Genomic DNA, 26,845 nt, shown 5'->3' on the forward strand with positions numbered 1-26,845 from the left:
TGTCACTAAAGGCAATGCCTAGAACAGAAAAGGCAGGTCTGGCTCCAGGGGCAGAGGCACCGGGAAGATCAGTGATTTAATACTGGCTTTCTAAAGAGTTTGTAAATTTGTTTTAAAAGGCCTTTTCTATCCACCACAATTCAGTGTCAGAATCCAGCCCAAGCCTGCCCTTTTTAAACTGCCAGTTTTATTGTTCTGAGGCTTTGCCTGTAGGTAGAAAGACGTTAGCATGGATACTTGTAAAAATGGGGCCATGTCAAGTGAAGACGTAACCAGCCCCATTGCATTATATCTAGCTATATACAAAAAAAAAAAAAAAAGGAGAGAGAAAAACCCACCTGGAAGATGAAAACACGTCATTCATAATATACGCCCGCAGCAGGTCTCAGACCTGGCTGAGCCTTCCAGGAGCTACTGCAATGTAACTGTTAAAAAACAAGCTACAGGCCTGATCCAAAGTCTGCTGAAGCCAAAGGCATGACTCCCATTATAAGTGTCGAGCAGCAGCACCTAGGAGCCCCGTCATGGACCAGGATTCCATTGTGCTAGGGGCTGTGCAAACACAGAACAAAGGGCCCCTGCCTCAAAGAGCTTCCAGTCGAACACTCCCACTCATAGCTTTGGACAAGGCTCAGGCTAATTCTGGTGGATATTTACAGATCTCTACATTGTGCTTTTCATTTAGCACTAAGCTCAATAGACTTTAATGGCTGTCATTAATGTCTAGTCAGCAGGTATGTCTACATCACAGCTGTAGTAACTCAGTGTAGACACTCGGGCCTGGTCTACACTGGTGGCTTAATTCGCATTAAAGTCCCTTAATTCGAATTAATTACTCTCACGTCTACACTTACGCATTGTTAATTCAAATTAAGGAGCCTTTAAAATTGAATTAACAAGACCATCTCTGCAAGTGGCGTAGCGCCTAATCTGAATTTGTTAATTCAAATTAGTGTCAGTGTAGACACAATTGGTCTTAATTCGAATTAATTGGCCTCCGGAAGCTATCCCATAACGCCCCTTTTCAAAGTCCCCTCCTCTCAAGCAGCCGTGGGAAAATTTGAATCTTCATTTCCTATGTTTGCGGCCAGCGTGGAGAGAGAGCTTTCCTACTGTTCTCATCATGGCTACTGAAAAGCCCAAACATGCTCCAGCATGGAGTTGAGCTGAGGTCTTAGGAGTTATTCCTGACCCCCCCCCCGAGCAGTTCACCAGCACACAGGACAGCACAAATGAGCCCGTGGAAGGCACATCTAGTGAGTTTTCTTTCTTATTGATATTTCTGTCCTTGCACATTGTTTGGGGCGGATGAGGGGATCTCATGAGTTTTTTCTTGACTTTTTTTTGGTGCTTATCCAAGGCTCAATGTTTGTTTTCTCTGTGTTAAAAATATTACGTTTCTCATCTGTTGATATCACATTGAAAATTTAATGTATGTAATCTGTTATCCCTCCCTCACTTGAAAAAAGTGTTCAGGGGAGGGCTGCCTTGTAGGATTCTTCTCTGCAAGCAAAGCAGCCAGCATCCCCCCCACTCACCACACAGTGAATGGGTTTAAAATCCAAGCTGCGATCACCCCCCCCCCAGCAAGCCCTTTGCAGTTTGTCCCTTTAAGGCTTTGAAAGATTTCACCCCTGCCCCCTCCCCGTGGAGTGAATGGGTTTTAAATGCGGGCAGTGAGAGGAATTTTTGCTACATTGTTTCAATGGCCAATCATGGAAATTGATACTTTAAGAGTTTATTCACAGTGCTACATGTGGATACATTATATCATGCTCTCCATCAGTGAAACTGAAACATTTGTATCACTGTATTAATATGCTAACTGTGGCTCCCGTGTTATTTGTCTTTCATTCTACAGACACCTGGGCGGTGGATCCACCATTAAGAAGTGCTGCTGACAAAACTGTCTCAGATTAGAAAAAGGAAAAAAAAAAAGAAGCAGAGATGACATCTTTGCAGACCTCCTGAACGCCTCAGCAGCCGCACAGACAGAGCAAAGAGAGAGGTGGCTGACCTTGTCCCATAACATGGGACACATGCAGGACAATGATCGCAGCACCACGCTGGAGATGCTGCAACTCATGCGGGACCAGTCAGACATTCTACGGCATCTCGTAGACGGAGTCCCCCTGCAGCCCCTCAATAATGCTCCTCAACAGATGGCTATGCCACCTTCCCCCTCCCCAGCCCCCAATAGGTCTCGGAGGAGATTGTCCAGGAGGTATTACGTGCTTACCTCCACCCCAGATGTGAGCAGAAAGCTGTGGCGGCCACGCTGCGTGCTGGCCAGCAAGCTACCACCCTACCCCAGGAGACAGTGAAAGAACCCCTTCCCCCTGCCCCCATTACTTGAATGTAAGAAATAAAGGTTTGCATCATTCCACAACGTTTCTTTATTAAATCATATGTAGATCAGGAGGGAATTCTCAGGCACAGATATCGAATGGGCTTGGGTGGTGGGATGATTATTAAAGACAAACAACAGAGTGTGTGGGTTGGTGGAGGGAAAAATCAAAGGCAAGCAATATACAGGAGGTGGGGGGGGCATAAAAGGCAAACAGCACACAGGTGGGGGGGTTGGTTTGGTGGAGGGGAAAAAAGGCAAGCAACATACAGCGGGTGGTGGGGGGAGCGGCAAATAGCACACAGGTGAGGGGATTGGTTTAGTGGAGGAAAAAATCAAAGGCAAGCAACATACAGGATCATTGGTCTGCTGGATCTCTTGTAGCACGGCATCCATGGAGGCATAGATCACTCTTCTTCGCATTCTTGCTCGAGTTCTAAAGTAATCCAGGATAAGCCACGATGTATTTGTCACGGTCAAAATGAGAGCACAGTTCAGCTGGCTCCATGTTTCTGCAGCAATGGCGATTGGGGGAGTAAAAAAACAGCACGAAAATCCTTTTCCTGTTTGTCTGGGGGGGAAGCAGCGCTGCATCCTGGGACGATGACACTCCTCACAACACCCTCCGTGGTTAGTTGCACTGTGGGATAGCTTCCCACAGTGCGCTCCTTTCTAATTCGAATTAAGGCTGGCCAGTGTAGATGCAAAAAACCAGCAAAAACTCCATAGTATGGACAGTCTGCAGCGCTTTCTATAAATCGGTTTCTGAAAGTCGAATTAAGCTAATTCAAATTAGCACTGCAGTGTAGACATAGCCTCAGTACAGCGATAGGAAGGGTTCTCCTGTCGCTGTAGTTAAGCCACTTCCTGAGAGGCGGAACCTAGGCCAACAGAAGAATTCTTCATCAACCTAGTGCTGTCTACATCAAGGGTTAGCTGCATCTCTTGGGGTGAGGATTTTTTACAATCCTGAGACACATAGCTATGCCAACGTAAGTTTCCAGTGTCGACCTGCCCGATAGTTTTGGACCAGAGAAGTAAGAGGTTGATTCTAGAGTCAGATTCATCTATATCAAAGACACAAGGGCAGTAGCACAGCTTTTGAAATAGGGAACCATGGGTGAAGTGCATTGGAGGAGACTCTGCCTTTGGTTGTAAATGATATGCAATACATGATGGGTGGTCTCCATGGATTGCAAAATGATTGCCCCAGAAAGACCATGTAGCAATGACTTGAGATTTAGGCTCAGTAGGCCAGATCCTTAGCTAGTGTAAACTGACATCGCTCCAGTGAAGTCTGCTGTTGTAACCAGCTGAGGATCTGGCCGGTGCGTGTGTGTGGAAGGCAGACACATGCCACAAAGAGACAAAGCAAAGGCCCCTTTTAAACATATTTAATAGTTTTCAAACTTTATTTCATGGTGATTGACAAAAGACACAAGTTAGTAATGGTTATATCATGCTGCTCTACTGTGCATTGCCCTTCCGAATTCGTACAGCAGTTCACAATGGTCGTTAATTTACCCTAAAAATGAAGCCACGTGGACAGGCAAGTTGTAAAAAAAAAAAAAAAAAAAATTAAAAAAAAAATTAAAAAAAAAAGTCACAAACCCCAATGTCTTTTTTGTAGGTAGGCGTTATAAATGCTATTAATAATGAAGTTAAGTGCACAGCCCCTAGGGAGCGCTGCGGAATCTGATGTTGGGTCAAGATGCTTGACAACAAGAACACAATGTTTTGTTTTAAGGCATTTCCAAGCCCCAGCAAAAGCAGACAGTGTTTGGTTTGGTTGGTTCTTTTCAGTGACTGTGGCTTCATTTTAGTGGCATTCTGGGAAATTAGCAGCTTCCTCTGTGCGCACCCCTCTCCCTCTCCCCGGGGCTGGAGTCTTCAGTCCTTAATTGCAGCTGAGGAGGTTGCACTGTCCAGCTAGAACCTAGATTCTCAAAATAGAGAAAGAGAGTTTTGCATGTCCCCCTTGCCCCCACCCCAGTCCTAGTTAGCCTCCGGCTACCTACACCACGTGATTAAAGTCCAGTAGTCAGATTTGCTTTACAACACAATCACATTACTCCCCCACAGGAACCACAATATATTCTACAGCAGCCACTTAAAATGTGGCATCGCCACACACAAGAAAATACTGGAATCTCCATTGTAACTCACAGAAGGCCGTGACCCCCACTGAGTCACTAACCACTATGGATTTTTATAGGGACAGCAACTGCTTAGGCATAGATTTCCACAGGGAAAAACAGATCTATGTCTTGCCAGCTGGGACATGAAACAAGGGCTGTTCAGGCAGGATGGAGTTTTTGTTTCTTTAAGCGGGATCAGGTAAATAAAGCTAGGCAGAGGCAGGGAAAAGAAGAAACACACAAGCAAGAAATATCAAACAACCCCTGCCTCTTCCGCACCCCAAAAGAAGAGGAATCACAAGTCCAAGACGGGGCATCTTTTGAGACTTTGGACACATTCTAGCTTAGGCGTCCATGGTGCGATTGGGTTTGACTTTAGAAGTAGAACCCACCCCTCCTTGCTTTAAAAGAAAAACAATAAGTGGTTTTACAAGGTATGTCGGTCCCCTTTACTTCACCTGCCTTCAGATCTCGCCCCAAGAAAAGCAGTTGGGTTTCCTGGCTCAAAGTTCAGTCCAGAGAAAGGTTATTTTCTGTGAGGAGGAAGCACCAGCCAGCAGGCCAGAAAACAGGTGGGGAAACTGCAAACCGGTGTCACTCCTTGCTTCAACTGTATCTCACGTTATAGGAGGCAGGATCTTGCAAATGAATGCCCCCCTGCTCCATAAAGTGGGCTTTACATGCAGTAAAGCAACATCCACCTTGCTCAGAGGGGAAAGAGGATGAACTGTACTAACTAGCAGTGGTAGGTCCTTCCCACAGACAAAGAAACTGAACAGAGCAAGTCTAGGGGGACTAGACAGCAAGTGTGAAAAATCAGGACACCTTTTTTTCCGGGGGGAGGAGGGGAAGGAGAGAGGTATAGTTGCGTATATAAAACAAAGCCTCTAATATCAGGACGGTCCAGATTGTATGGGGCCGTCTGGTCACCCTAAGCAGCTCAGTCCTTTTCAGCATCTTGGTCCTTTTTTCTTAAGCAGCCTTGTGGGTTCTTTGCCTTTAACAAGTGAATCTGTGTTTGCATACAACATGTCTATGTAAACGGACACACACACACACACACACAGGATTTGTGGTTGGCATTACAGTATTTGCATCATAGCAAATTTTTGCAAGGAATGATTTGCATTGTGAAAAATAATAGCTTTAAAAAAACCCAAAAAAACCCCCACCCTGTCTCTTGCCTGGATGGTAAGGGCCCAATCTTGTTCCTCACTGAAGTTATGGTTTATAACATGGTAGTGTCTATGGGCCTTGGCCAGGATCGGGTCCCTCATTGTGCTGGCTGTCGTACAAACATGAAGTCAATGGCTAACTCCCATTAGCTTTCATGGCGTGTAAGCAGAAATCCTTAGGACAGCTGGTCCAAAACCATCCTCTCTGTAAATAGAGGACAGGCTGGAAAAGGGAGGTGTGCTTCAAATGGATTACAAAGGAAAAGGGCCCTTTATCCTGGACCTTCAAATCTTGTTGACTTTAACAGAAGATGTTGGGGGGAGGGAACCTCATGGGATCGAGCCCCAAACATCCAACACACTTCGCAGCGTTCTCACTGGCACAAGGGAGGGCAGGTTTTGGTAAACAGCAAAGACTCTTGGAAAGCACAGAGAGGCCAAGTGGGCAGTTGGGGCATGTCTGGATAAAAATAAAGCCTGGAAATAGGTTTCACAGCTGCTTCTGCACGCATCCAGGAGGAGGAGAGTGATTAACAAATAAAGAAGCCACTGCCCCTCCTCCGTCAAACTGATAAAAAAAGACCTTGAGTCCCAGCGAGTAGGCAGGGAGGCATCAGCCAACCACAGAGCGGTGCCATCCGACCTGCCACAAGCGGAGCTTGGTCTCTCTTCCTGCAAGGAGCGTTCCCTGACACAGCATCGCGGAGAAACCCACTTGAGATCCTTACACATTACTAACAGCGTGAAAAGAATGGGGTGGACATGAAGCCTGGAAAAGACTCTGTAGATCTCAGCCCCAGTCCCCTTCCCCGAAAGGACCGCTCCGCTGCTGAGTTAGAACCGAAGGAAGCCGTGTGTAGACATGGCCTGAGATTGCAAAGCAATGATTCCCCAAAGGCCACAGATCTTGCCAGCACGGAGATCCTTGCTTTTCTCCCCCTCCTGGGCGTGAACATGAACCAGCAATAAAAATAAAATAAGGGGGGGGGGCGGGGGGGAGAGCTTCAAGTATTAATGACATTTACAATGAAGGACGCTACGTGGGTTTGTCCCTCAGTCAGATCTTGGAGACTTGGTTCAGGGCTTGTTCTATGTTGCTGCTGCTTGATCACAGTCTGACCGACGTGGAAACACTGCAACCAAACAAATAACCAACCAACCAAAAAAAAAAGTGTTTCCTCCTCCTTTCTCCCTCATCCCCCCCCACTCCCCCCAAAATATAAAAAGCAATAAGTTTACAAAAATAGAAAATAATTACAGCAATAGGCAGGAGGGGGGAGGGGGAAGGAAGGGTCCCCGGGGGTTTATTTGGCTGAGCAGTATAATATCGTGGGGTTGTTTAAAGCGTCCTCCACCAGGTGCAGTTCTTGGCGGTCGACAATCACGTCCCTTATGCAGCCAATAAAGCCGGTGCTGTAGGCCTTGGGCAGTTTGTGAGCCACGCTGAGCTTCTCTATTCCCCCTGCAAGAGATGGCATGGAAGGATCAGGTAGGAGAACAGAGGATGGGCCGGTCTGTCTACAGCAGCAATACCTGGCCTCTGCCAGAGGCCCAGGTTTCAGAGGAAAGTGACTCTCTCCATTCTGGCCCTGGTCAATGCCGCGTGTGGTGCTGCACGTCTGGGGATTCCTTCCTGACCGCTCAGAGCAGAGTAGTTGATGCCATGGAGCTTAAGAGTTAATTACTAGAGCTGGGTGAAATGTTTCACCTGAAAAGTTTTCCTCTGTGGTTTGGCAAAAAATTAATTTGTTTGCAGGTAAATGTTAAGTCTGGGAAAAAAAATTGGTTTCCTTGGAGGGAATTTTTCAAACAAAAATTTACATTTCGAATCAGCAATTAGACTTAAAACATTGGTTTGTTTCTGTTTTGTTTTAAAGTGAAAATGCAATGAAATGACATTTTAAGTGGAAACAAAATTAATCTTTGGTTTTGTGATGTAATGCTGATTCAAAACAAAAACTGATGCTTTCAGCAGGAGAACACCTTTTTTTTTTTTTTTTAAACCAAAATTTCTTGTGGAAAAGATTCTGGTTTTCTGACCAGCTCTCTTGATTACCCTTCTCCTAATTCCCATGGTGACAAACTATAGAGGGATACAGCCAATGCATGGTTAAAGGCTGCATTTTTCATAAGGAAATCCCCCTGTAACTTTGGCATGGGAAATTGGTTAGACCTGAAAATGGCACCGTCTTTCCCAAATGATGGATGCGTCCATAAGTGCTGGAACTAGGGGTTCTGGCGTGAAGTGGTTTCCATTATATACAGGGTTTACAGTTTGGTTCAGTGGCTCTGAGCACCTCCCACTACACAAATTGTTCCAGACCCCCTGGATGTGTCTGCCAAGGCTGGAGAGAATTTGTCACGTTGCTTCTTTGATACAGATCATAAAAAATCCTACGCTGATTTAAAATGTTGTTGACCACTTCTATCTAGCTGAAGAACTCCCTACAGTGACTGAGCACCTCGCAATCCTTAAGGTATTGATCCCCCAGCACCCCGGGAGGTGGGGCAGCGCTATTAGAATCATTTGGCAGATGGGGAACCATTTGGCAGATTTGGTAGAGAGAAACTAAGTGACTTGCCCAAACGCTGTGGCAGAACAGAGAACTGAATGCAGTTCTCCCGCCTCAGAGGCTAGCACTCTAACAATTGGAGCATCCTTCATTTGCGCCTTTGTGCTCTAAAAGGGCTCACGCCTGCCTCTTCAAGCTGAGATCACGAGCACCGGCTGTATCTGAAGACCACAGGGTGTCATTGAGCAGTGTTAATAGTATTTGCTGTGGGTCGGTTTGGGCCCTCTCCTGCTCCCACTGAGGTGAACAAACAGTTCTGAGTTCAGTCCAGCTCTCACCCACGTCAAGAAGGGTTTTTGCCTTGGGCTTCAGTGAGGGCAGGATCGGAAACAATGAGCCAAGTTCTCTGCTGCTGTCAAATCCAGTGGAGTTGTGGCAGCAGAGAATTTGCTCCCACAGGGGTATGTCTGTTGACAGGCTGCATCTTGATAAAGACATACGGATATTTGTAGCAGGGTTGCTGCCTCCAGAGCACCACCCCTCCCTGGGCATTGGGTGGCCCTGCAGCATCTCTGCCTCAGTTTCCCTCAAACAACTCCACACAGGCTTTTTCTCTTGGCCAATACTACCCTGCTTTATTATCACAGACCATTCAAAACAGCCCCCAAAGTCCAGCTATTTACCCGTCCATGCTTTCATCAAATCCCTCATGCCTGGAGCCTTTCCCGGCTCTGGTCGCCATCCCAACCTCCATCTAGTGGCAGCATTCTCTCCCCTGGTATCATAGGGTCACCTGCAGGAGCCTTCTCCAGGCATCTCCTCCTCTTTCCTTGCTCAGGCCTTTCCCTTACTTATCCCAGAGGCCAGCTTGAGTCATATGACCCATTTCCCCACCTGGGGAGGCAAGCTGAGTATGGCACAGGTGGGGCCGAGAGACATCTCCCCTTTAACAGGCCAGTCACCCCGTGACAGCACTTCTTTTGCAAGATAACTAAGCACGTTCCCAGAGGGGACGGCTCCCACGCTTGGTTATACCTGTGCTTAAACACCTCGCTGAATTGGCGCCTCAAATACTTTAAAATGACTCCATTGGGAAGGGCTTGAAAAGTGCCCAGGTTTGTGTCTCCCTTTCTCTGCCCAGTGTAACAACACGCCGACCCCCAGCTGGAACGGCAGGGGGAACGTTCTGAGATAGGCGTGTGCAAAAGTCAGTTTTCTGTGGCAGCAGTGAAATTTTTTTTTAAAAAAAAAAGAGAAAGAAGTCATTATTTGAAACCTGAACACCATTCTCGGTCAGCGAAGCTGCTGGAGGAAAAACCACAGTGCCAGGGGCTATTCCCAGCACTGATTTCCAAACTGGACGTGGCTACATGGACATCTATGGCACATGGGAGAAACAGACTTCTACTCCTGCGTTCCCCATCAAGATGCTTCCTGGGTTTGGAGAATGTCCCCAGGTCCTTTTAATAGGCACTGCCCAGGCCCTGCCCAAGATTACATGAGAGGTGCGTGACATAGGTGAGAACAGACCAGACCCTTGATTTCTAAGGGAGTAGGGCACATCTTATCCGCTAAACCACAGCTCCTACCGGGCCATTTCTGTACTTGCTTAGCCCAGTGGTCAAAGAAGGCTAATGCTGACCCATGTGGGGAAAGTACTGTGAGATGGATAGAGGAAAACTGGCTGGTCCTTGACTCGTACGGCAGTGCATATGGCACAAAGCGGCCATCACCTTCCACAGCACTGTGGCCCATCACACAGATTGACCCCAGGGCTGGTATTTTCAAAGCCAATTAGGGGATTTAGGACTCAATTATTTAATGGCTACTGTGTATCTCAATCTCCTGAGGGGCTGTGAAATGCTCCGCTCTGGGGTACAGAAGGGAATTCTATTGTTCCTTACTGGGGTCAACTTACCCAGCCAAAGGGCTCCGTCGGTGTCTAGCTGGGTTGCTCCAAGTGGGGAAGAACTGGTTATGGGGGCTTCATTGCCAACCTGCAGGGAGCCTTCTCTGTGCACTCTGTGCCCGGAAGGGAGAGAGGAATAGATTGATACACTCAGTCAAAGGGCCTGGAGCAGCGCTCTGCTGACCTGACCAGGGAAGTTACAGAGATCTCCACCCCCATGCACCAGTCCCGCTCTCTCTGAGTCACCACATTCCTCTATCTATCTGCAGCCAGTGCTCCTGCACCATCCCCTGCAGCGACTCCTCCTGGGAGAGGCTAGTACAGTGGTTCCCAATGGTTTTGGCTCGAGGGCCACAGATATCATTTTTACAACCCTGAAGGGCCACCAGTCTCCGCCAGCAGGCCCCTCCTTCCCACACTGCTCCTCGCTGATCTCCCGTCTCCCTGACTGCAGCAGGGAAACCGCACGCGTCCTGTAGTCCTGTGCGCTCCACCTGGGTCCCTAGGCAGTGGCTCCCTTCTGCAGCCAGCAGGAGGGGAGCAGCGGGCCACTTTTGGCCCCCGGGTCACAGGTTGGGAACCCCTGGGTTAGTACAACAAGCCACTCGAGTTCTCCCTGCAGCCTGCCATGGCAGGGGGTCTTTCTGCCCGCCGACACCCCATACAAAGCTATTCCAGCAGCCCCTGCGTCCTCACGCTCCCTCTGGGCTCATCGGCAGAGACAACTGGCATTCCAGCCATGCGGGAAGCTCGCCGCTCCCCTCGCCACCAATATAAATAAAAGCCTTGCGAGTGAAGGGACGGCTCAGGACCAAGACGAACAGAATGTCAAGTCCTCGGCCAGCTAAAATAAAAGGCACGGACCCGGAGTGTTTCCTCGAGCCTGCCCCCGTGACATTTCCTAGAATCTGGGGCAGGCGAGTCAAGGCCTGCAACCCCTCCAACGCCGCATTGGCCGAATACCGCTCCTCTATTATTATCTGTAGGGCTCAGCAACCCCTGGGGACCACGGGCCCGGCTCCAGGGCCATGACTCAGGCGCTCTCGACATGACCCAGCCCAGCCCAGGCACGGCCGTGAGCACACAGTCTGCATCCCCGCTAGTCCTTAAGCTCCTCCGCCACCTGCCTCCCCAAACCTTCTCACCTGGAAGCTTTGATTTGGATCCACTGGTTGGTGTTCACCGGGACTGTGGAACGCAGGACAACCGGCTTGGAGCCAAGGTCATAGGTCATCTGCACGTAGCCGTCCACTATGGCGAGGGCGATGTAGTCCGACCGCTCCAGCCCCTTCCCGATCCACAGGATCAGACCCTGGGTGGCTTCCGTCTTGATGCTCAGTTCAAAGTGGTTCACCTGCAAGGCCTTCTCGCTGCACCCCGGGGCCGGGCAGGGGAGGGAACACAGGCCTGAGTCAGGAAGGGGGCTTCTGAAGCAATGGGCAATTCCTCCCCTTCCCCTCCTGGGGCAGAAAGGCAGGGGGCCAGCCCACCAGGGCAGCATGCTCCTCTGCTTCCAAGCAAGTCGCCCCCCAGCTGGTTAACCCCTGGGAGAGCCTCTAAAATAAGGCTTGGGGAGTGTGTGTGTGTGTGTGTGTGTGTGGTGGCTTACACAACTATCTGCAGTATGCGATGGATCTCAGGCACAGCAAGAGCCCCTCCTGACTCACAAGGCCTGAGGGGCAGGGGCTGAGGCAGCCCTCACGGGCAGCGCACGGTTCGGACCCATCTCTGCTAAGGTCCGAGGGATGTGAGCCGTGCCCTGGATTCCTGCTGGTATGCAGGCCCTGGAGGATGGCGGGGAGGAGGGCTGGGCAGGACCTTATTCTGCTACAAACATGGCTTCACGCGCAGCAACCTTTGAGCTGGGCAAGTTCAGTACAAAGGAGGCTCCGTCATCTGGACTAGAAGTGCTGTGGGGCAGAGTCAGCTGGGACAGATGCCCTTTTGCCCCACACCGGCAAGTGCCCTGGGACCGGCCCCAGCAGAGGAGACATGGGCCCATCACTCAGTCTGATGGTCCCACACACGAGGCAGGGAAGGACCCCGCACACCCCTTCCCCTCACTCCAAAAGCCCCAGGGCCGTTATCTGCCCAGCCCACTTGCCTGGCTCTCAGGACCTCAGCAGGGAGCCGCACCGGGCCAGCCCTGCGAGGTGCCCGCAGAGATGGGTGATGGAGTTACATTTAACTCGACCGCGGCCCTGCTGCCAGAGTGCCTTCTCGAGCATCCAGAAATAGCACCAAAGGGTTACTGGGGATAAGGTCTGGCTTTTCCGTAGCAACAAAACACTATGTCACTGAACGCCCCACCCCAGTGACTTGGACTGACCCCCGCCAGCCCCATGCCCTCCTCCCACCTGGCATGGCTCCTGGGAAGAGAGGCACGATGGGAGCTGGGAGAGGGCTGCACTTTGCACCTCGGGCAGCAAAGCCATCCTTCTCCTAAACTCAGTGCGCTGTGGGAGTTGGACTCAGAACCCACATCTCCACTCGGTCACTTCTGGGGGGTGACTATACCCCAACCCAGCTCCTGTCACCGGCTACAGCCCAGAGTAACGGGCCGCATTGTCACTGGGGGTACAAGTGGCTATAAAAACTGGGCTTCCTCATCTCTTCTCCCAGGGGGCCGCCATTGACACGCATGCACACAGGACACCGGACAAAACAGAGCATTTTATTCCCAAGGGACGCTGCATCCAAAGGACCAGATGGCAGCGGTGGGTGAAGGCCGCATTACCAGCATTTGCTCTATCAAGCGCTTGCTTGGTGGATGGGTTACTGTTGAAAGGCAGATCCAGAGAGGGTAAATGACTTGCTCTAGGTCACAGAGGAAGTCGGTGGCAGAGCTGTAGCCCCCTCTTCTGAGTCCTCGTCCCATGTGGGCCCCCTTCCCCCGGCCTCCCTTTATTTTAGGATCTCGCAGGCTGCGAACCATCGTCCCTTATAAATAAAAAGCCAAACGCACAGACACACGCCACAGACAGAGCGGGGCCACCGAAGCAGCAACCCCGGAGCGCACAAGACTCAAGAGCAGAAGCCTGGCGGACACTCACCTGTGATCCAGGGGATAGTCCAGCACTTCGGGACTTAGAAGCAGGAAGAAAGGGGAGGCATGCCATAAGTGCCAGAGGAGAAAAAAGAAACCCACCAGTCTGGCTGGCGGAAGGCACAGGGGAGTGGTGCATGGGCCTGCCTGGCTCAGGGCAGCTTCTCACCCTGACCACAAAGCCTGGGCCAGAGCAATGGTCTCTAGAGGGAACTGAAGCGGGGCATCAAACTTTCTTTGGAGCTGGCTGGATTTCCTGACACCAATTCTCAGCAAGGACGCGGCTCAATCCCTGCATGTCTGACCCACTCAGAAGCGTGGTGCTATCCAGCCTCCAATTTCACTAGAACTTTGCTGTGGATACTCTACAGAGAGTCTGGGAGCGGAGTGAGAGACTGCTTCCAGGCAGGCCCAGAGAGAGTGTTGTAAGGGTTTCTGCTAATTACACAGCTGCTTTTGCTACTGGTAGGTATTTGCATCAGGGATTCAAATGGTCAAATACAGACTGCCTGACTCTGGGCAAGAGGGGTGTGCATGGCTCAGGGGATGGGCAATCGGAGATGGAGCCTTTTGCCTCTAGCTGCTCAGCTCAGCAGTTCGGATCCAGCCCACAGTGACGGCAGATCCCACCCAACAGGTCTTCAGTGGCCTTTGGTGGATCTTAGTACAGTTTGTCATGGACAGGTGTCTTCATCAGCAAAATCGGCCCCTTTATTGGCTGTCTGATGAGCGGCCAAGGCCTGAATGGCTGTGGAGCAAACTCTGGGTCAGGGCTGGGGCACTTGGGCAGGGCTGGGGGGTGGGGGGGAGGAATGCCATGCTACAGCTGTTCTGCTGACATGGGGGAGGGACCATTCTCAGGGGCTGTGAATCCAGCACTGAAATCAGCGCCAATGAGTAATATTTCATGCCCAGCATGACACAGAAACACATGTGTAATTAGCGGCAGCCCCACATGGCTCCATGAGGCTTTACCCTTCTCTAGGCAGAGGAGTCTGGTTTCTAGCCACCAGTCCTTACGGGCAACTCTCCCAGAGCAAGCCCCGCGTGATGCCAGCTAGCGCCTGCTGCCAAATCCCAGCCGGAGAAGCGTTAAGCTCCCACTGCAGATTGGATGCCCAGATGAGTGGGCACTGGCTGGCACAGCCGGGAAGCAGTGACCCTTTCTCATTTCCTGGTAGGGCATGGAGAGGGACCAGGGCAGAGAGGTAGCAGCATTCCACCAGCCGAGGAGTGTGCATAGCTCCTCCGGGCACAGAGGGGCAGCCGGGCGTCCAGCTGCATGGCAAAGCGACTCAGCGCGCTGCCAGTCGGAAGGCTGCTGCAGCATGTGAGGTTCATGTCCTCTAGCTAGCGAGGAGCCAGGCTCCTGTGAGGACAGCCCGGGCTGCTCTCCGCATGCAGCGTCAGTCAGGCTGCTTTGCTTTCCGCCTCCCTCAGCGCAGACATGCACGCATGCAGGTTCTCAGCCTCCGAGCCCTCCTTCCAATTCCTGGCCTGGAGAGAATGAGGTGGGATGGGGATGCACGAGACAGCTTGTGTCCCCCAACCCCCAAACACACACAGAATAGGGATCTGCCCAGCAAGGCGGACACCCAGTAAATAAGCAGCTGTCAAGCTGACTTTGGAGAAGAATCTTCCCTCCCCAGCCAAACCCTGGCACCTGCATGTTGCCCAGGGGGGTCTGGGCCATGTTCTCTGGCGTGGCAGGATCTGAGGCCTGACTCGGCGCACCCTCCCTCTCACTTTACACAGCAGGGACTCACACCAGATTCACGCTGGTCCAAGTGAGGGGCAGAATCAGGCTCCCAGAGAGTCCACTCTGCTCACCGCTCAACCCCTTCATTGCTGACAGAAGAGACACTGGACAAAGGATCTCCCTGTCACTTCCTCCTCGCCTCCACGCCCATTGCCACAAACACACCTGCGCTGCTGGGGCTAACCCGCATACACTGCTGGGATAAATCCTGGCCTCACTGAAGTCAATGGCAAAGCGTCCATCAACTTCAGTGAGGCCAGCATCTCAGGCCTGGATTCTGAGACAGGAGCCCTTGCTACCCTATGCAAACAGGCTAACCTGAGCAGTGAAACGCAAGTGGCCCTTTCTCCCCAGGTGCTGGGAGAGAAATTCCCAGCAGCTGTCCTCTCCCTCCCACCCCCGCTCGCTATCTGGCCTCGTCTACCGCTGCGAGGAATGGGTCTCAGGGTCATGGAGTGAAGGGGGCGGCGGATGGCAATCTGTATGCAGTGGCAGAGGGCAGATGGCTGACAGGGAGGCATGGGTGATCTACTTACGCTGGGATCTCATTGGTCAGTTGGCTTGAAAACAAAGAAACAAGGACATTCAGAAGAGAGACAGACAGACAGACAGACAGACGAAGAGCAACGAGCAACGGAGATGCTCTCCAAAGAGAGTCAGCAGTGGGGTTAGGTGGGGAAGCTGAATGGGGAAAAGGGCAGGGAGCAATTCGGTATCTTGTCCAGAGATGCAGCATGGGCCCTGGAGACAGGCACCAACTGGATGGCTCCTGGAACCATGAGGCTGAGGAAGAGGTAGGAAGCTAGACGAGGTGCCCCTTGGATGAAATCAGAGACTGAGCTGGTTGGAAGAGTCCGTCCCTACTGGGAGCTTTGGCAGGGGCCACACAAAGTCAGCCACAGGCGGGCAGCACCCCCTGGCTGAAGGAGCACCAATATCAGCTGCCCATGAGACTCCACTGAGCATGACAGAACAGCCCCCAAAAGACCAGTGAAACACACTGATGAGCCAGGACCAAATGAGGTCCCCAAGCCAACGGCGGCGTACCAGGGACGGGTTTGGCCATGGTGCTGACGGAGGATGCCAACCAGAGCCTCCCTTGTAGCGCGGATGGCTCCTAGCAGCACCATCGCTATATAAGCAGCCAGGGAGAGAAATGACCCCAGGGTCCAGCTGAGTTCGTTTAAGCCATCAGTTTGAAAACAAAGGGCTCGATTCTGCCCTCAGTTAGGTCCTTGCCGGCCCATGCAAACGATCGATTTCAATGGGGCTGCAGAAGCAGAACAGAGGGTAGCATCGACCCCAAAGTTTGGGATTGCAGCCGTCAGGCGAAATGCTGCCCTCAGCTACACCCCGGCTGCTCCGTGGGACTCAGCATTGCTGGGGTGTAACTGAGGCCAGAATTTGGCCCGCTGCCTATGAAACGGGAACAAATTCTCCAATTCCCAGCCTGTGGCAGCCAACTGAAACTCCTGCGCGGGAGGAGAGCTAAGCAGCACGGTGGATTCACAGCACTAGGTGATCACAATGGTCCCTTCTGGCCTTGGACTCTATGAATCTCAGGTCTGCAAACCTGGCTTTGGATTTGGCTTCCAGACACCCGCACAGTGGAGCTGGGTCCTGCCGCCTCGCCCCTGATGGGTGTTTGGCACATCACAAGCCAGACAAGTGAGCATTGGGAGCCAGCCAATTATTATTATAGGAAATTTACAATAAGGAACCTATCGTTTCCTCAGTCCCGTAGCTCATTCGTTAGTTATACAGCAAAATATCAGCCTCAAGGGTGCAGGCCAGGCAAGGACAGGTCCTGGCAGAACACCGGTCTCGGACAGCTGGCAAGAAATCAAGCCAGGTGTAAGGTAGCCAAAAGCAGCGGGAAGGACAGGAAGAGATCCCAGCAGCACCGCTGGGTTGTGGGATCTCTTCTTGGCCTCCCCTCTTCAAGGGGGATTGGTTCAGAGCAGAAATGGGCTGAGCCTGAACCCGGGATCTGAAAACCCTTGATCCCTGAGGGAGTCCCCTGAACACTGCACGTGGGGCCCATCCTGCCTGGTGTGACAGCCGAGTCTGGGGGAGGGGAGCCTGTTCCATAAGGGAGACAGACGAAGAAGGAGACTGACAGTGAATGGAGACCAAGACACACAGAGATGGGAGAGCACAGAAAGGTGGGGAGCAGGCCCCTGGGAGAGCTGGGTGACGGCGCTGCGGAGGTCCCTAGTGGCAGGAGAGTTTACACATCAGCTCCTGATATTCTGCATCCTTAGGGCTGCCCAGACTGGCCCAGAGGTCTCACTCGTCCTCGAAGCCTCGCCCGGCTAGGTTTGCGGGTTAGAGTCCCAGTTCAGTTCCTGACACATCGTTGCCACTGGGTGGTGATTCACAGCCAGACCCAATAACTCCAGAGAGTGGATCCCAGCCAGCTTAGGGACTGCATGTGCACCAGACTTCCGCACAGCAGCTCCCGGCCTGGCTGAGCGGGGAAGCTACCACGCTAACCAACCTAACTCATGAGCAAAACCGTCCACCTCGGGATGTATTGCGGGTTGGAACTGAAGGGGAGGAAGAAACCAGACCAGCAGAGGGTGATGGGTGAAATCCCAGCTCTGCCTACCCCTGGTCTGAAGGCTTGATTCATCCTTTGCTGTATCGGCTGAGCTCCCACTAACACCCCTCCCCTTTAGTGTAACCTCCCCAAGCCGCAGTCCAGTTCACCTCTTTGTCACGGCGTTGTGGTACTCCACGTAGGTCCTGCCATCAAAGGCAACGGCCTCCGAATTGCCGGCTGCCTTCTCGATGTTCACTGGGGTGGGGAGAGGAGAAGCACAAGCAGAGATCACGACGCTATCAGGGCATCTCCACAGAGCAATAACAAACCAGCCCTGAACAGAGTGCTCCCGAGGGATTCAGAGCACCTGGCAAACTCCCCTAGCTCCTGGGGTTTGTTACAAACTAGACACCCTGAGCAAGTCCTTGGACAGATTCACTACAACTCACGCACCTTTCAAGTGGCCGGGGGTCAGCGGACGGAGTGAGCTCAGGCCAATACAGGGCCTAGCAGTCAAGTTGTTTGACATCCACAGCCTCGCTCCATTTTGAGGCAGAAGCGAGTGAAAGGGGCTAGGAGCTTTGGCTGAGCCTGGCTTTTGCAAGGTTGGGTTTATATAAAACCAAAGAGGAAACCAGGATCAGGGAGTGAACTAGAGGGTTATCATCTATTTCCTAAGCACGAAAGCCCAGATCTTTACGGGTATTTAGGCACCACTTCTTTCAGACTTTGCAGCGTAAGTCTGATTTTCAAAAGTACCGTAAGGGTAAGTTTCAAGAGAGTCAATGAGCTTAGGCCTTGTAATGCTGAGTGCAGTGATACCGACAGACCTTAACAAACCTGGGCCTTAGAGTGCATTTGCTCCTGCACAAAGCCACAGAGAAAGACACAGTCCCTGCCCCAAGGAGCTTACAGTGGAGACAGATGACACAGTTCAGATCCAAAATGCACAGGGAGAGCCAGGGGATGGAGCTCCCTTTTGTTAATTTACTGGGCAAGGTTTTTACTGACCTATGCTAACCCGTGAGAAATGGCACGGCCACAATGCGACGCCGCTCTCACGTGTTCATATCCTGCCTTTCTGTAGCACGGCCAGGTCAAATGAGCCCAAAGCCCTTTCCCAGTCACCTCCCCAGCTGCAGGAACATGGATGGCATCAGCTTGAATAAATCCCCAGCCGTGACCGAAGATTTCCAGCCGGCTGCCATCAGCTCGCTGCAGACCGTTTCATTGCAGAGGCCATTGCCAGTCTCACCCACGCCTGCTTCCCGCCAGCCTCACCTTTCTCACAGCGCGCCCCAGAGAAGCCCCGCTGGCAGGCGCACTCGTAGCTCTCCAGCCGGGGTTTGCACATTCCTCCGTTCTGGCAGGGGCTGGGTTTCTGGGAGCACTGGTGGGAGCGGAAGGAAGAGATCTCGATGGCGCTGCGGATGTTCTCTTCCTTCAGGACTGGGATGCCCTTCATGGAGATCTGAAAGGTGGGGGACAGAAGGGATGAAAACAAGAGGCAGCATGAGGGTTACACTCCGCTCCCAGCTGGGGTTTGGCGGGACGGTGGGTTCAAAGAAAGGAAGGACATGGAAATTCAGCCAATCGCCCCGCCAGAACGCACATCCCGGAGCCTGGTGTGTCCCTCCCGACGTGGACCTCCCGCACCCAATGCTGCTAACAAGCATCATCATCCTGCAAACCAGGCCCTCCCCCCCCCAGCCAATCCTAAGGCTCCTGTGATGTCTGCGATGGGTGGCGCCGTGGGGAACCAGGGAGGGAAGGGCTGCCAACCATTGGGTTCTCACTGTCGGATGCCCCTCGCCAGGCTGCCCGGCAGACCTCCCCTCGAAGCCACAGCCAGCGGCCTTACCTTCTGCACGGCTCCGTCGAAGCTGGTGGAGATGGCCGCGGCGCGAGCCAGCTTGCTGAAGTCGGGCGCTCCCCCCACATAGAGGGGCTCCTTCAGATTCAGGGAGGTGTGAGGAATCTGGGAGCGGGGAAAGAGGGCGAAAGGTGAACCCGGAACCAGGATGTGGAAGGGGGAGAGTGAACGGCCCAGCCCTGCAGCCTATCGGGGAAGGCAAGCTCCCCTGCTCTGCTGGCACCGCCGCGGGGCACTGGCTGTGTCAGCTGCTGTGTGGACTGACAGGAGCCCGGGAAGGCGGCTCAAAATGGGGACAGGGACCTAGCGCAGCTCCAGGGCCTGGCCTGGTGGGAAGGACGGAGACATCAGCCCCCTCCCCACCCTGACTGAAGCCAATGGTCCCTCACCCTAGGGAAGAGACCCCCTCACTGGGGCAGACACCCAAAGGGGGAACATTACAACATCCCTCCAATAAATACCTTCTCCCCATGGCCCTTCTCTCCCATGCACTGCTACCGCCCTCTTCTGGCCACCCTTAAATGATACAGCTGCTAACACAGCTCTTTTGGCCAACCTTCCCTCCCTCCCCCTTGTTCTTCCTCTCATTGAGAGGCTTTCCTGTGGCCCCGTTGCCATGGAAGCGGGGTGCCAATAATACATGGAGCCTCCCGGTGAGGAAGAATTATCGCCTTTTTTTTTTTTTTTTTTTTTTGCAGAGGGGGAACAGAGGCTCTGGGAGATTAAGTGAGTGACCGAGGAACACGCACCGCAGGATTCCCAGCCCACAAAGCTATCCTTGCCCCGCAGCTGCAATCCCTGGAGCAGCAGAGATCGCGGGGGCTGGCTGGACTGCTGGTGAGACCGCAGAGCAAACCAGGCTTCCGGCAAGACTCCAGCCGCTGCCCTGGCTGTGTAACTTTATGACAAGTTTTGCCGGAGCCAGAGATTTGCTCTGTGGGCCACCCGTGCTGCTCATGCCTGTTGCGTGGAGAACATGCCCCTTGTGGAGCTGAGCCCCGCCTTCACACCAGGGCCCTGGAGAGCTGCTACATATCAAGTCAGTCTCTGAAATCAAAAGGGTTGGGGGAAAGCGGTGCGGCTGCAGGAACAGACCCCCGAGCCAGACCGCCACGGTCTTACAAGCCGTTAAAAAGAAAGGAATTTCATGTGAATTCAGTGCTGATGAAGGTGCCAGATAGACTCCCCTGGAGAGTGGGGGCCTCTAGGTCTGTTCCTACCCTGAGACTTCAAATAAATAAATTTTGACACACTCTGGCTAGGGCATATGTGGAACCACTGCCCCCTATTAGACAGAATCATTTGTGTGTCATATGCCCCAGACAGCAAACAACTATAGTGAGAGTCTCTTTTCGGTCACACAGCAGGGGTTTGTGGTCTCAGAGCAGGAGGATCTGGGCTCTATCTTTGCTATCACTATAAAGCCAACGGTGGGCAGCCTAACAACACCTAGAAATTTCCAAGTAGTGGCCACAATATTTATCATTCACAAAGCAGCAGTGGAAGTTTGCCGTCTGGCCGGCAAAGACGAGGTTATATTAATCACTAGCTAACACTTTGCAGAGTTAAAACAAGAAGGAATGACCAGATTACTGAAATGTGCCAAAATCAAATAGAACTCGCTGAAATTAATGAAGGAAAAGAAACAAAAATGTGTCTAGTCTACAGAAATCAGAGAGTGGGGTTGGTCTGACAGAGAGGGTGGGCGGATGGAGATGAGGATGGATCACTTAGGTTTGAATGGAGGAATGAAAAACAACATGTCAATGGCATATGAGATGGAAGTGCGGTGAGTTATACTTATCTTTACCTTACGGGATTTCTGAAATCCAGACAGCAGGGGAGGGAAAAATACGAATGAAAATCAAAAGAGAGAGAGAGAGAGAGAGAGAGAAACAGGAAATCAGTGGGGTACCGTCATAACATGCAGGGCTGCAAGTGCATTGGCTAACGGCTGTTCCCTCGTTAGCAGGCAATTAAGACAGGAAAGATGCAGAATGGAGTGGCAGGCGGTGCTGCTGTCCTGCCAGGACAAACGCTGCTTTAAAAAGGGCAACTTTAATACCAAAGGAATCTTGAAAAGGGAAAAAAGGAGCATTTATGGAAATCAGACAGGCCTTGGCGCCCTGTGTTCCCTTTGCTATTGCGGAGAGAGTGCTGTTGGAGGAATCAAAGAACTCTCATCCGGCTGTAGGTGCATAGCGGTCCCACATTTTAACAGACATCACATTCTTGACATGGGGGAGCTCATGGAGGATGGCACAAATCCAGCCACTTGGTTGCACGGTGGAGAGGGAGGAATGTCCTGTTTTAAGCTACAGATGGGCACAATCCACTGCCACTAAACTGTAATCTAGCTCCAGATAGGCACAAACTACCCTGCCTATACTATAGGCAAGCATGGGCAACCCATACTGCACTCCCTCGAGGCCTATGAGAGGTCAGCTCCAAACCTAGAGACTTGGTCCCATCTTTAGTGTAAACCCAGATGACTCTGGTAATAAGCGAATGCCGAGAGAGAATCTAAAGCTGCCTAGGCAATGAAACTGGACCTGGTTTCCCCAAATACCAAAGTCTGTCTCACTGGAAGGCTTATAACCTTCATCCCTAGAAACTTTTCCATTGTGGATTTAGAACATCAGTGTCTAACTTGCTGTGAGTGGGGCCGTTTGTAGGGAGAAGGGAGAAGCATAGACGGAAGCGGGGCAGAAAAACCAGAAAAATAAAGCTACCAGTTGTAAGCAGAGCAGAGAGAGTGGTGACAGATTTGTTGGCACCTGTGTGATCATGGTAACTACTTTCAATAACTCAATCATCACAGAAACCTTTTCTTTCCCCCTGAAAAGCGCTGTCTGGCTCTTCATTTGGAGAGCACGGGAAAGGCTCCTGATGCTGGATCCAAGGGGTGGATTGAAACCGACACTAGACCCCAGTGGAGAAAGGGTCATGTACCTGCAGCTGGGATGCCTGACTGGACACGACCCAGAGCCGGTATCTGGGGAGGCAGGGATATGTTAGAACAGGTGACTTTATCTCTTGCAAAAGGGCTGCCAGATCCCCTGGTGGGGTGGGCAGGAAAAGAAGGGTATAATCTCAGAGCAGCCCTGCTCTGATACGGAGGAGACATTCCCCTAGTGACCCAGGGCAGTTCAGTGAGGGTCTCAGCCTAGCCTGGGGAAAGCTGATCCCACACAGCTCTGCAAAGGTATCTCAAATCTGCCACATGGCGCCCCATCCCTCATCACTGCTCCCTGGGTTTCCCACGCCCTCCTTCCGGCCCCGAGCAGCGGGCACTAAGCATGTCCAGCTGCGTGAAGTGGAAAAATGCCCACGACACAACAACTGGGGCTGAGAATCACTCAACTCATTTTGCTTGTGAAAGGCATGGATTTGAAGCCTGTCTAAGCTGAAGAGGCCCCAGCTGGCTCCTCAAAGCGAGGTCTGCCTCTCCTGCCATTCCCCTGGCTTTGCATCCTTGTGAGCGTCACTGCAATCAGCGCGGCTGGTACAAGAAGCCAAAGATGGGCTGCGTCAGAGCGAGGGGTGGGTACTGTCTCTTGAGGGCAGGGGGGGGCCTTCTCCTGCCAGGATCTCACTGGCATGGCAACTTACCGGTGACTCTCCCATCACCCTCTCGCCGTTGTTAATCCGCATCACCCCCTTGCGCCCGTTCCTCTCCAGCGACACACTGATCCAGGAGTTCAGAGGGACCGGCTCCTTGCTCCTGGTTATGAGGTTTGGTGAGGAAGAAAGGAGGGGGAAAACACAGCTGGGGTGAAAGCCATCCAGCAAATACACCGGCGGGGGACAGAGTGTGCTGGCTGGTATTTACTATTTGCAATAGGGGAGCACCTCCTGGCCGGAGTCCCATCAGCACGCGATCAGGGCCCTGCACACGGAGGGTATGTCTACACTACAACCAGACTGCAGCACATGTCGAGCTGCCTGAGCTAGCTTTGCTCTACCTAGCGCCAATAACAACAGCAGTGGAGACACGGCAGCAGAGTAGGTACCCAGGGTCCTGGGGTGGGCTTGTAAAGTCCGTGCTGCCAGGGTTTCCCTGTTATTGTTATAGGATCTGGCTAGAACAATACATGCTGCAGTCACATCTCTGATTGCAGTGTAGACATGCTACGTGAGTGACAGGCCCTGTCCCAAGGAGCTTAGTTTAAATTGACATGACAAGGGCAGGAGACGGGAAGGATTCTTCTCCCCATTCTACAGATGGGGAACTGAGGCCCAGAGGGGGACATCTTCAGAAAGCATTTAGGAGCCTAAGTCTCAGTGGAAGTCAACAGGACTAAGGTTGCTCAGGGCCAGATTTTCAAAGGAGTTTCGGTTCCTGGAGATGCACAGAAGCGCCTCGTGGGATTTCCAAAAGCTCCAGGGAGTCCGGTACCTAATGGGCTTAGGCCCCTTTGGAAACCTCGCTAGACACCTTGCTGCATCTTAATACTTTTGAAAAATCTGGCGCCCTAAGCAACAGGCCCAAGGCCCCAAAGTGTGTCTGTGGCAGAGCTGGGAAGGAAGCCAAGGTCTCCTGGCCTGACGTCCAGAGCCTTCTCCATTAACTAGACCATCCTTCAGCTCTGCATCAAGGGAGAAGGAGCCAAGACTCAATCAGCAACAACACGCAGGAGATGGCCCAGCTCACCCCACGCTGCTGGGGGCTCTGGTGAAACACAACGGGCACAATTCCCTGTGACACGTCCAGGCTGCTCCCTCCTGCTCAATGCCCTCGGCACCCGGCCATTTTATAGCAGAGCTCATCAGTGTTTCGAGATGTGTCAGTCAATCTTCCCCAGGAAGCCTCCATCTCTGACAAGCATTAGACTCAACAGGCCCAGTCGTCAGCTGGCCTACGTTGATGGAGCTGTATTGACATCTGTTGGGCTGTGCTGAGTCCCAGGTAAGGATCTGTCCCCGGAATTATTAACACAGAAGATGAGCAAGCACTGATGGAGCAGATTTAACCCCCCGGCTGCCTCGAGGGCAGAGCTCCAGGCGCTCCCTGAGGCCAGCAGAGGAGTCTGACAGCAGGGGTTGCAGAAGAAGTACCTGCTCTCTGGTGAAAGGGCAGCATCATGCATCACCAGGAGAAACAAGTCTCATCTCCTGGTACTGGGACACTATCGCCGTTGGGCCTGGGACTCGGTGCCAGAACCTGCTGGGCCGGAGCAGGGCTGGGGCGCAGTGACCCGGATTAAAGTGAGCCATTCCAATTTTGGCTACTAGGTCAAACCGCCCGTTGGGGTTTTGCTCAGGGGCTGTGCAGCTGCTCAAAGCTAGGGCGATTGCTGATCTGCCCCACGCTCCACCCCCCTCCTGCAGCGGGGCTGGCCCCGGTGCCTGCTAAGAGGAGTGCTGCCTGGCTGTTTCCCCCCCCACACACACCTCTCCTGCTCCTCCTCGGAGCAACACAAACCAACGAGCCAGAGAGGTCCTTGAGTTAAGCCCCTCACCCGTCTTCCCCTTCCAAACATGGGGCCGACCCGGTTCTGGCGAGGAGTCATAGGGGACACTCTCCCATGCCTTCTGACTGCCCCAAGCGTAGCCTCAAAGCCAGCGCTAGGGCACTTCGATCTAGAGAACAGAGCCCGTCGCCAGTGGGCCCAGCTTCCCCACGCAGCCCCGGGGCGCTTACTTGAGCACGGCCGCCCCTTTGCCCAGGTCGTATCTGTACTCCAGGTAGCCATCGTGCAAGGCCAGAGACACAAAGTCCCCTTTGCCGTCCGTCTTCTGCCCGTTGTAGAAGACCATGCCGCTGGGGTTCCTGGCCAGGAACACGACCTCCATGGACATCTTGTCCCTGAGGGAGACAGGGCATGAGTGCCGCCCTCCGAACCAGCCACCCCGGGGCGATTGCCACGCCAGCCCCCTGCACGGTCTCTCCCTTCGTCCCCTCTCAAGGGGCGGCCCTGCAAGGTCTCTGCACGCACAGCCTGACACCCCGGGCAGCGGCGTCCTCCATTCAGCCGCACAACGGGGACTGCAGCCGGGCCAGCTTCCTCCGACCCCGGCCCCGAGGGTCTGAGTGGCACAGACGCCTTGAGGGCCAAGTCTCCATGGCCCGCAGCTGGGCCCACTGACTCAGCCTGCAATGCCGTAGCTATCTGCACGAGGGTCCTTTCAACCCTGGGACCCCCTCCCACTTAGCAATGTGGGAAGGACAGGGCCTGGGGGGGTGCTGTGCCCTGGGGGAAAGCAGCTGGACAGAGGGAGGGGAGAAGAGGAAACACAGCCCCACTCCCCTTAGGAACAGTTCTTGGTCCCCCCCGCCATCCCAGCCACCCCAGGAGCCCTGTCTCTCCCTCTCACACTTCCCCTCCCCCTCCCCACTGGCCTCCCAAGCGTCTCCGCGGTTGTGAAACACGCTCACTGCAGCTCGGGCACGAAGGTCTGCAGCCCCTTCAGCTCCAGGTAGGAGAAGCCGTTGAACTCCGGGAGGAAGGGCCGGGTCTGGTCCTGCTCCGTCACTGAGTTGGAAAACAAGAGGGGGTGAGATGGGAAGAGGAGAAGCCACTTTGGTCAGTGCCCCCAAGGCCTCCTTCACAGAGACCCCGTCCCACGCTCAGGACCCATCGCAGCCCACCTGCCTCGCAGAACTCCCCTTCCCGCCCCATGGGGCACTCGCACTTGGCGCCCCCCTCTGGCAGCACCAGGCAGGTCGCCGAGACGTGGCACGGGTTGGGGTCGCAGGGGTTCCTCTCATCGGCACAGGTCGGACCTAAGGGAGGAAAGCAGCAGGTCAGCTCGGCCCAGGGAGGGGTCCGGGGCCGTACAATCAGATGTGCGCACCCGGGGGAGGAATGTTGCCGGTCCCTGGAGCGGGGTGCCCCGCCTGACGCCTGCCTCTAGCGTTTCTCAAAGGCAGCCACGGCGGCCGGCTTTTCTTGCGGCCACAACCTCCTGGGCTGCAATTGGGGGGGGGGAGCGGCAAAGGAGCAGCCCTTCCCCCTCCCCGTTGCCGTGATACACTGCCTTGGTGTTGGTTGCTGGCGCTGGCAGAGGGATTGGGCCCTGCCCCCCTCTGGAGACACATGGGGCACAACACTGCAGGAACAGGCAGCTGGTGAGTTCCCCACCTTCCCAGGAGCGGTGGGGCTGGGGCTTCGGGCTTCAGCTCTGGGGTGGCAGGCTCTGGCTGTGGGGCTTTGGTCCCTGTCCTCTGGATTATGGGCTCTGGCCCCCCGCTGCCTCCCCCAGACTCTCACCCCCATCGCCCCTAGCCCCCAGTGCTTCCCCCAATCTCCCTTCCAGGGCTCAATTTGTCCCCAGGCTTGCTGGGGTGGAGTAAGTCGGCTGTGCAAAGTGCTACCTGAATGTTTGTTAATAGCACTTTGCACAGCAGACTTACTAGCTAGCAATAAATAACTGACAGTGATTTGGGCAGGTAGATGGGCATAGTCAGTTGTTTTTCCTAAAGGTAATTCAATATTTTAGGAAAAAGTGCGAGAATGGCCAGCAGCAAGAGTTGGTGGCCGCATTCTGAGGCCACCAAAAATCTTGTCCTGAGAACTCCTCCCTCCGAGGGCCGGCT

The 26,845-nt window shown here is 53.2% G+C and overlaps 1 protein-coding gene across 2 annotated transcripts in view; it reads right to left on the reverse strand.

Annotated features, from left to right (window-relative positions):
• Positions 1-3,914: 3,914 nt before the first annotated feature.
• AGRN (agrin) overlaps positions 3,915-26,845 on the reverse strand; it is a 212,800-nt gene continuing 189,869 nt past the window's right edge. Inside the window, exons 28-38 of one of the 2 annotated variants that reach the window (XM_067567280.1) lie at positions 25,898-26,032; positions 25,685-25,781; positions 24,950-25,114; positions 22,918-23,029; positions 19,294-19,410; positions 18,714-18,903; positions 17,600-17,687; positions 13,136-13,168; positions 11,228-11,452; positions 10,092-10,195; positions 3,915-7,122 (exon numbers count right to left, since the gene is read on the reverse strand). In XM_067567280.1, the coding sequence (XP_067423381.1) occupies positions 6,965-7,122; positions 10,092-10,195; positions 11,228-11,452; positions 13,136-13,168; positions 17,600-17,687; positions 18,714-18,903; positions 19,294-19,410; positions 22,918-23,029; positions 24,950-25,114; positions 25,685-25,781; positions 25,898-26,032 (1,424 nt within the window). In that variant the 3' untranslated portion in view covers positions 3,915-6,964. The remainder of the gene's footprint in view (positions 7,123-10,091; positions 10,196-11,227; positions 11,453-13,135; positions 13,169-17,599; positions 17,688-18,713; positions 18,904-19,293; positions 19,411-22,917; positions 23,030-24,949; positions 25,115-25,684; positions 25,782-25,897; positions 26,033-26,845) is intronic. The other variant, XM_067567281.1, reaches the window with a different exon arrangement.

This window comes from Emydura macquarii, unplaced genomic scaffold (genome assembly GCF_026122565.2).
Source record: "Emydura macquarii macquarii isolate MOO-44397 ecotype Brisbane River unplaced genomic scaffold, CSIRO-AGI_Emac_v2 contig_2768, whole genome shotgun sequence".
NCBI classification, from domain to species: Eukaryota; Metazoa; Chordata; order Testudines; family Chelidae; genus Emydura; species Emydura macquarii.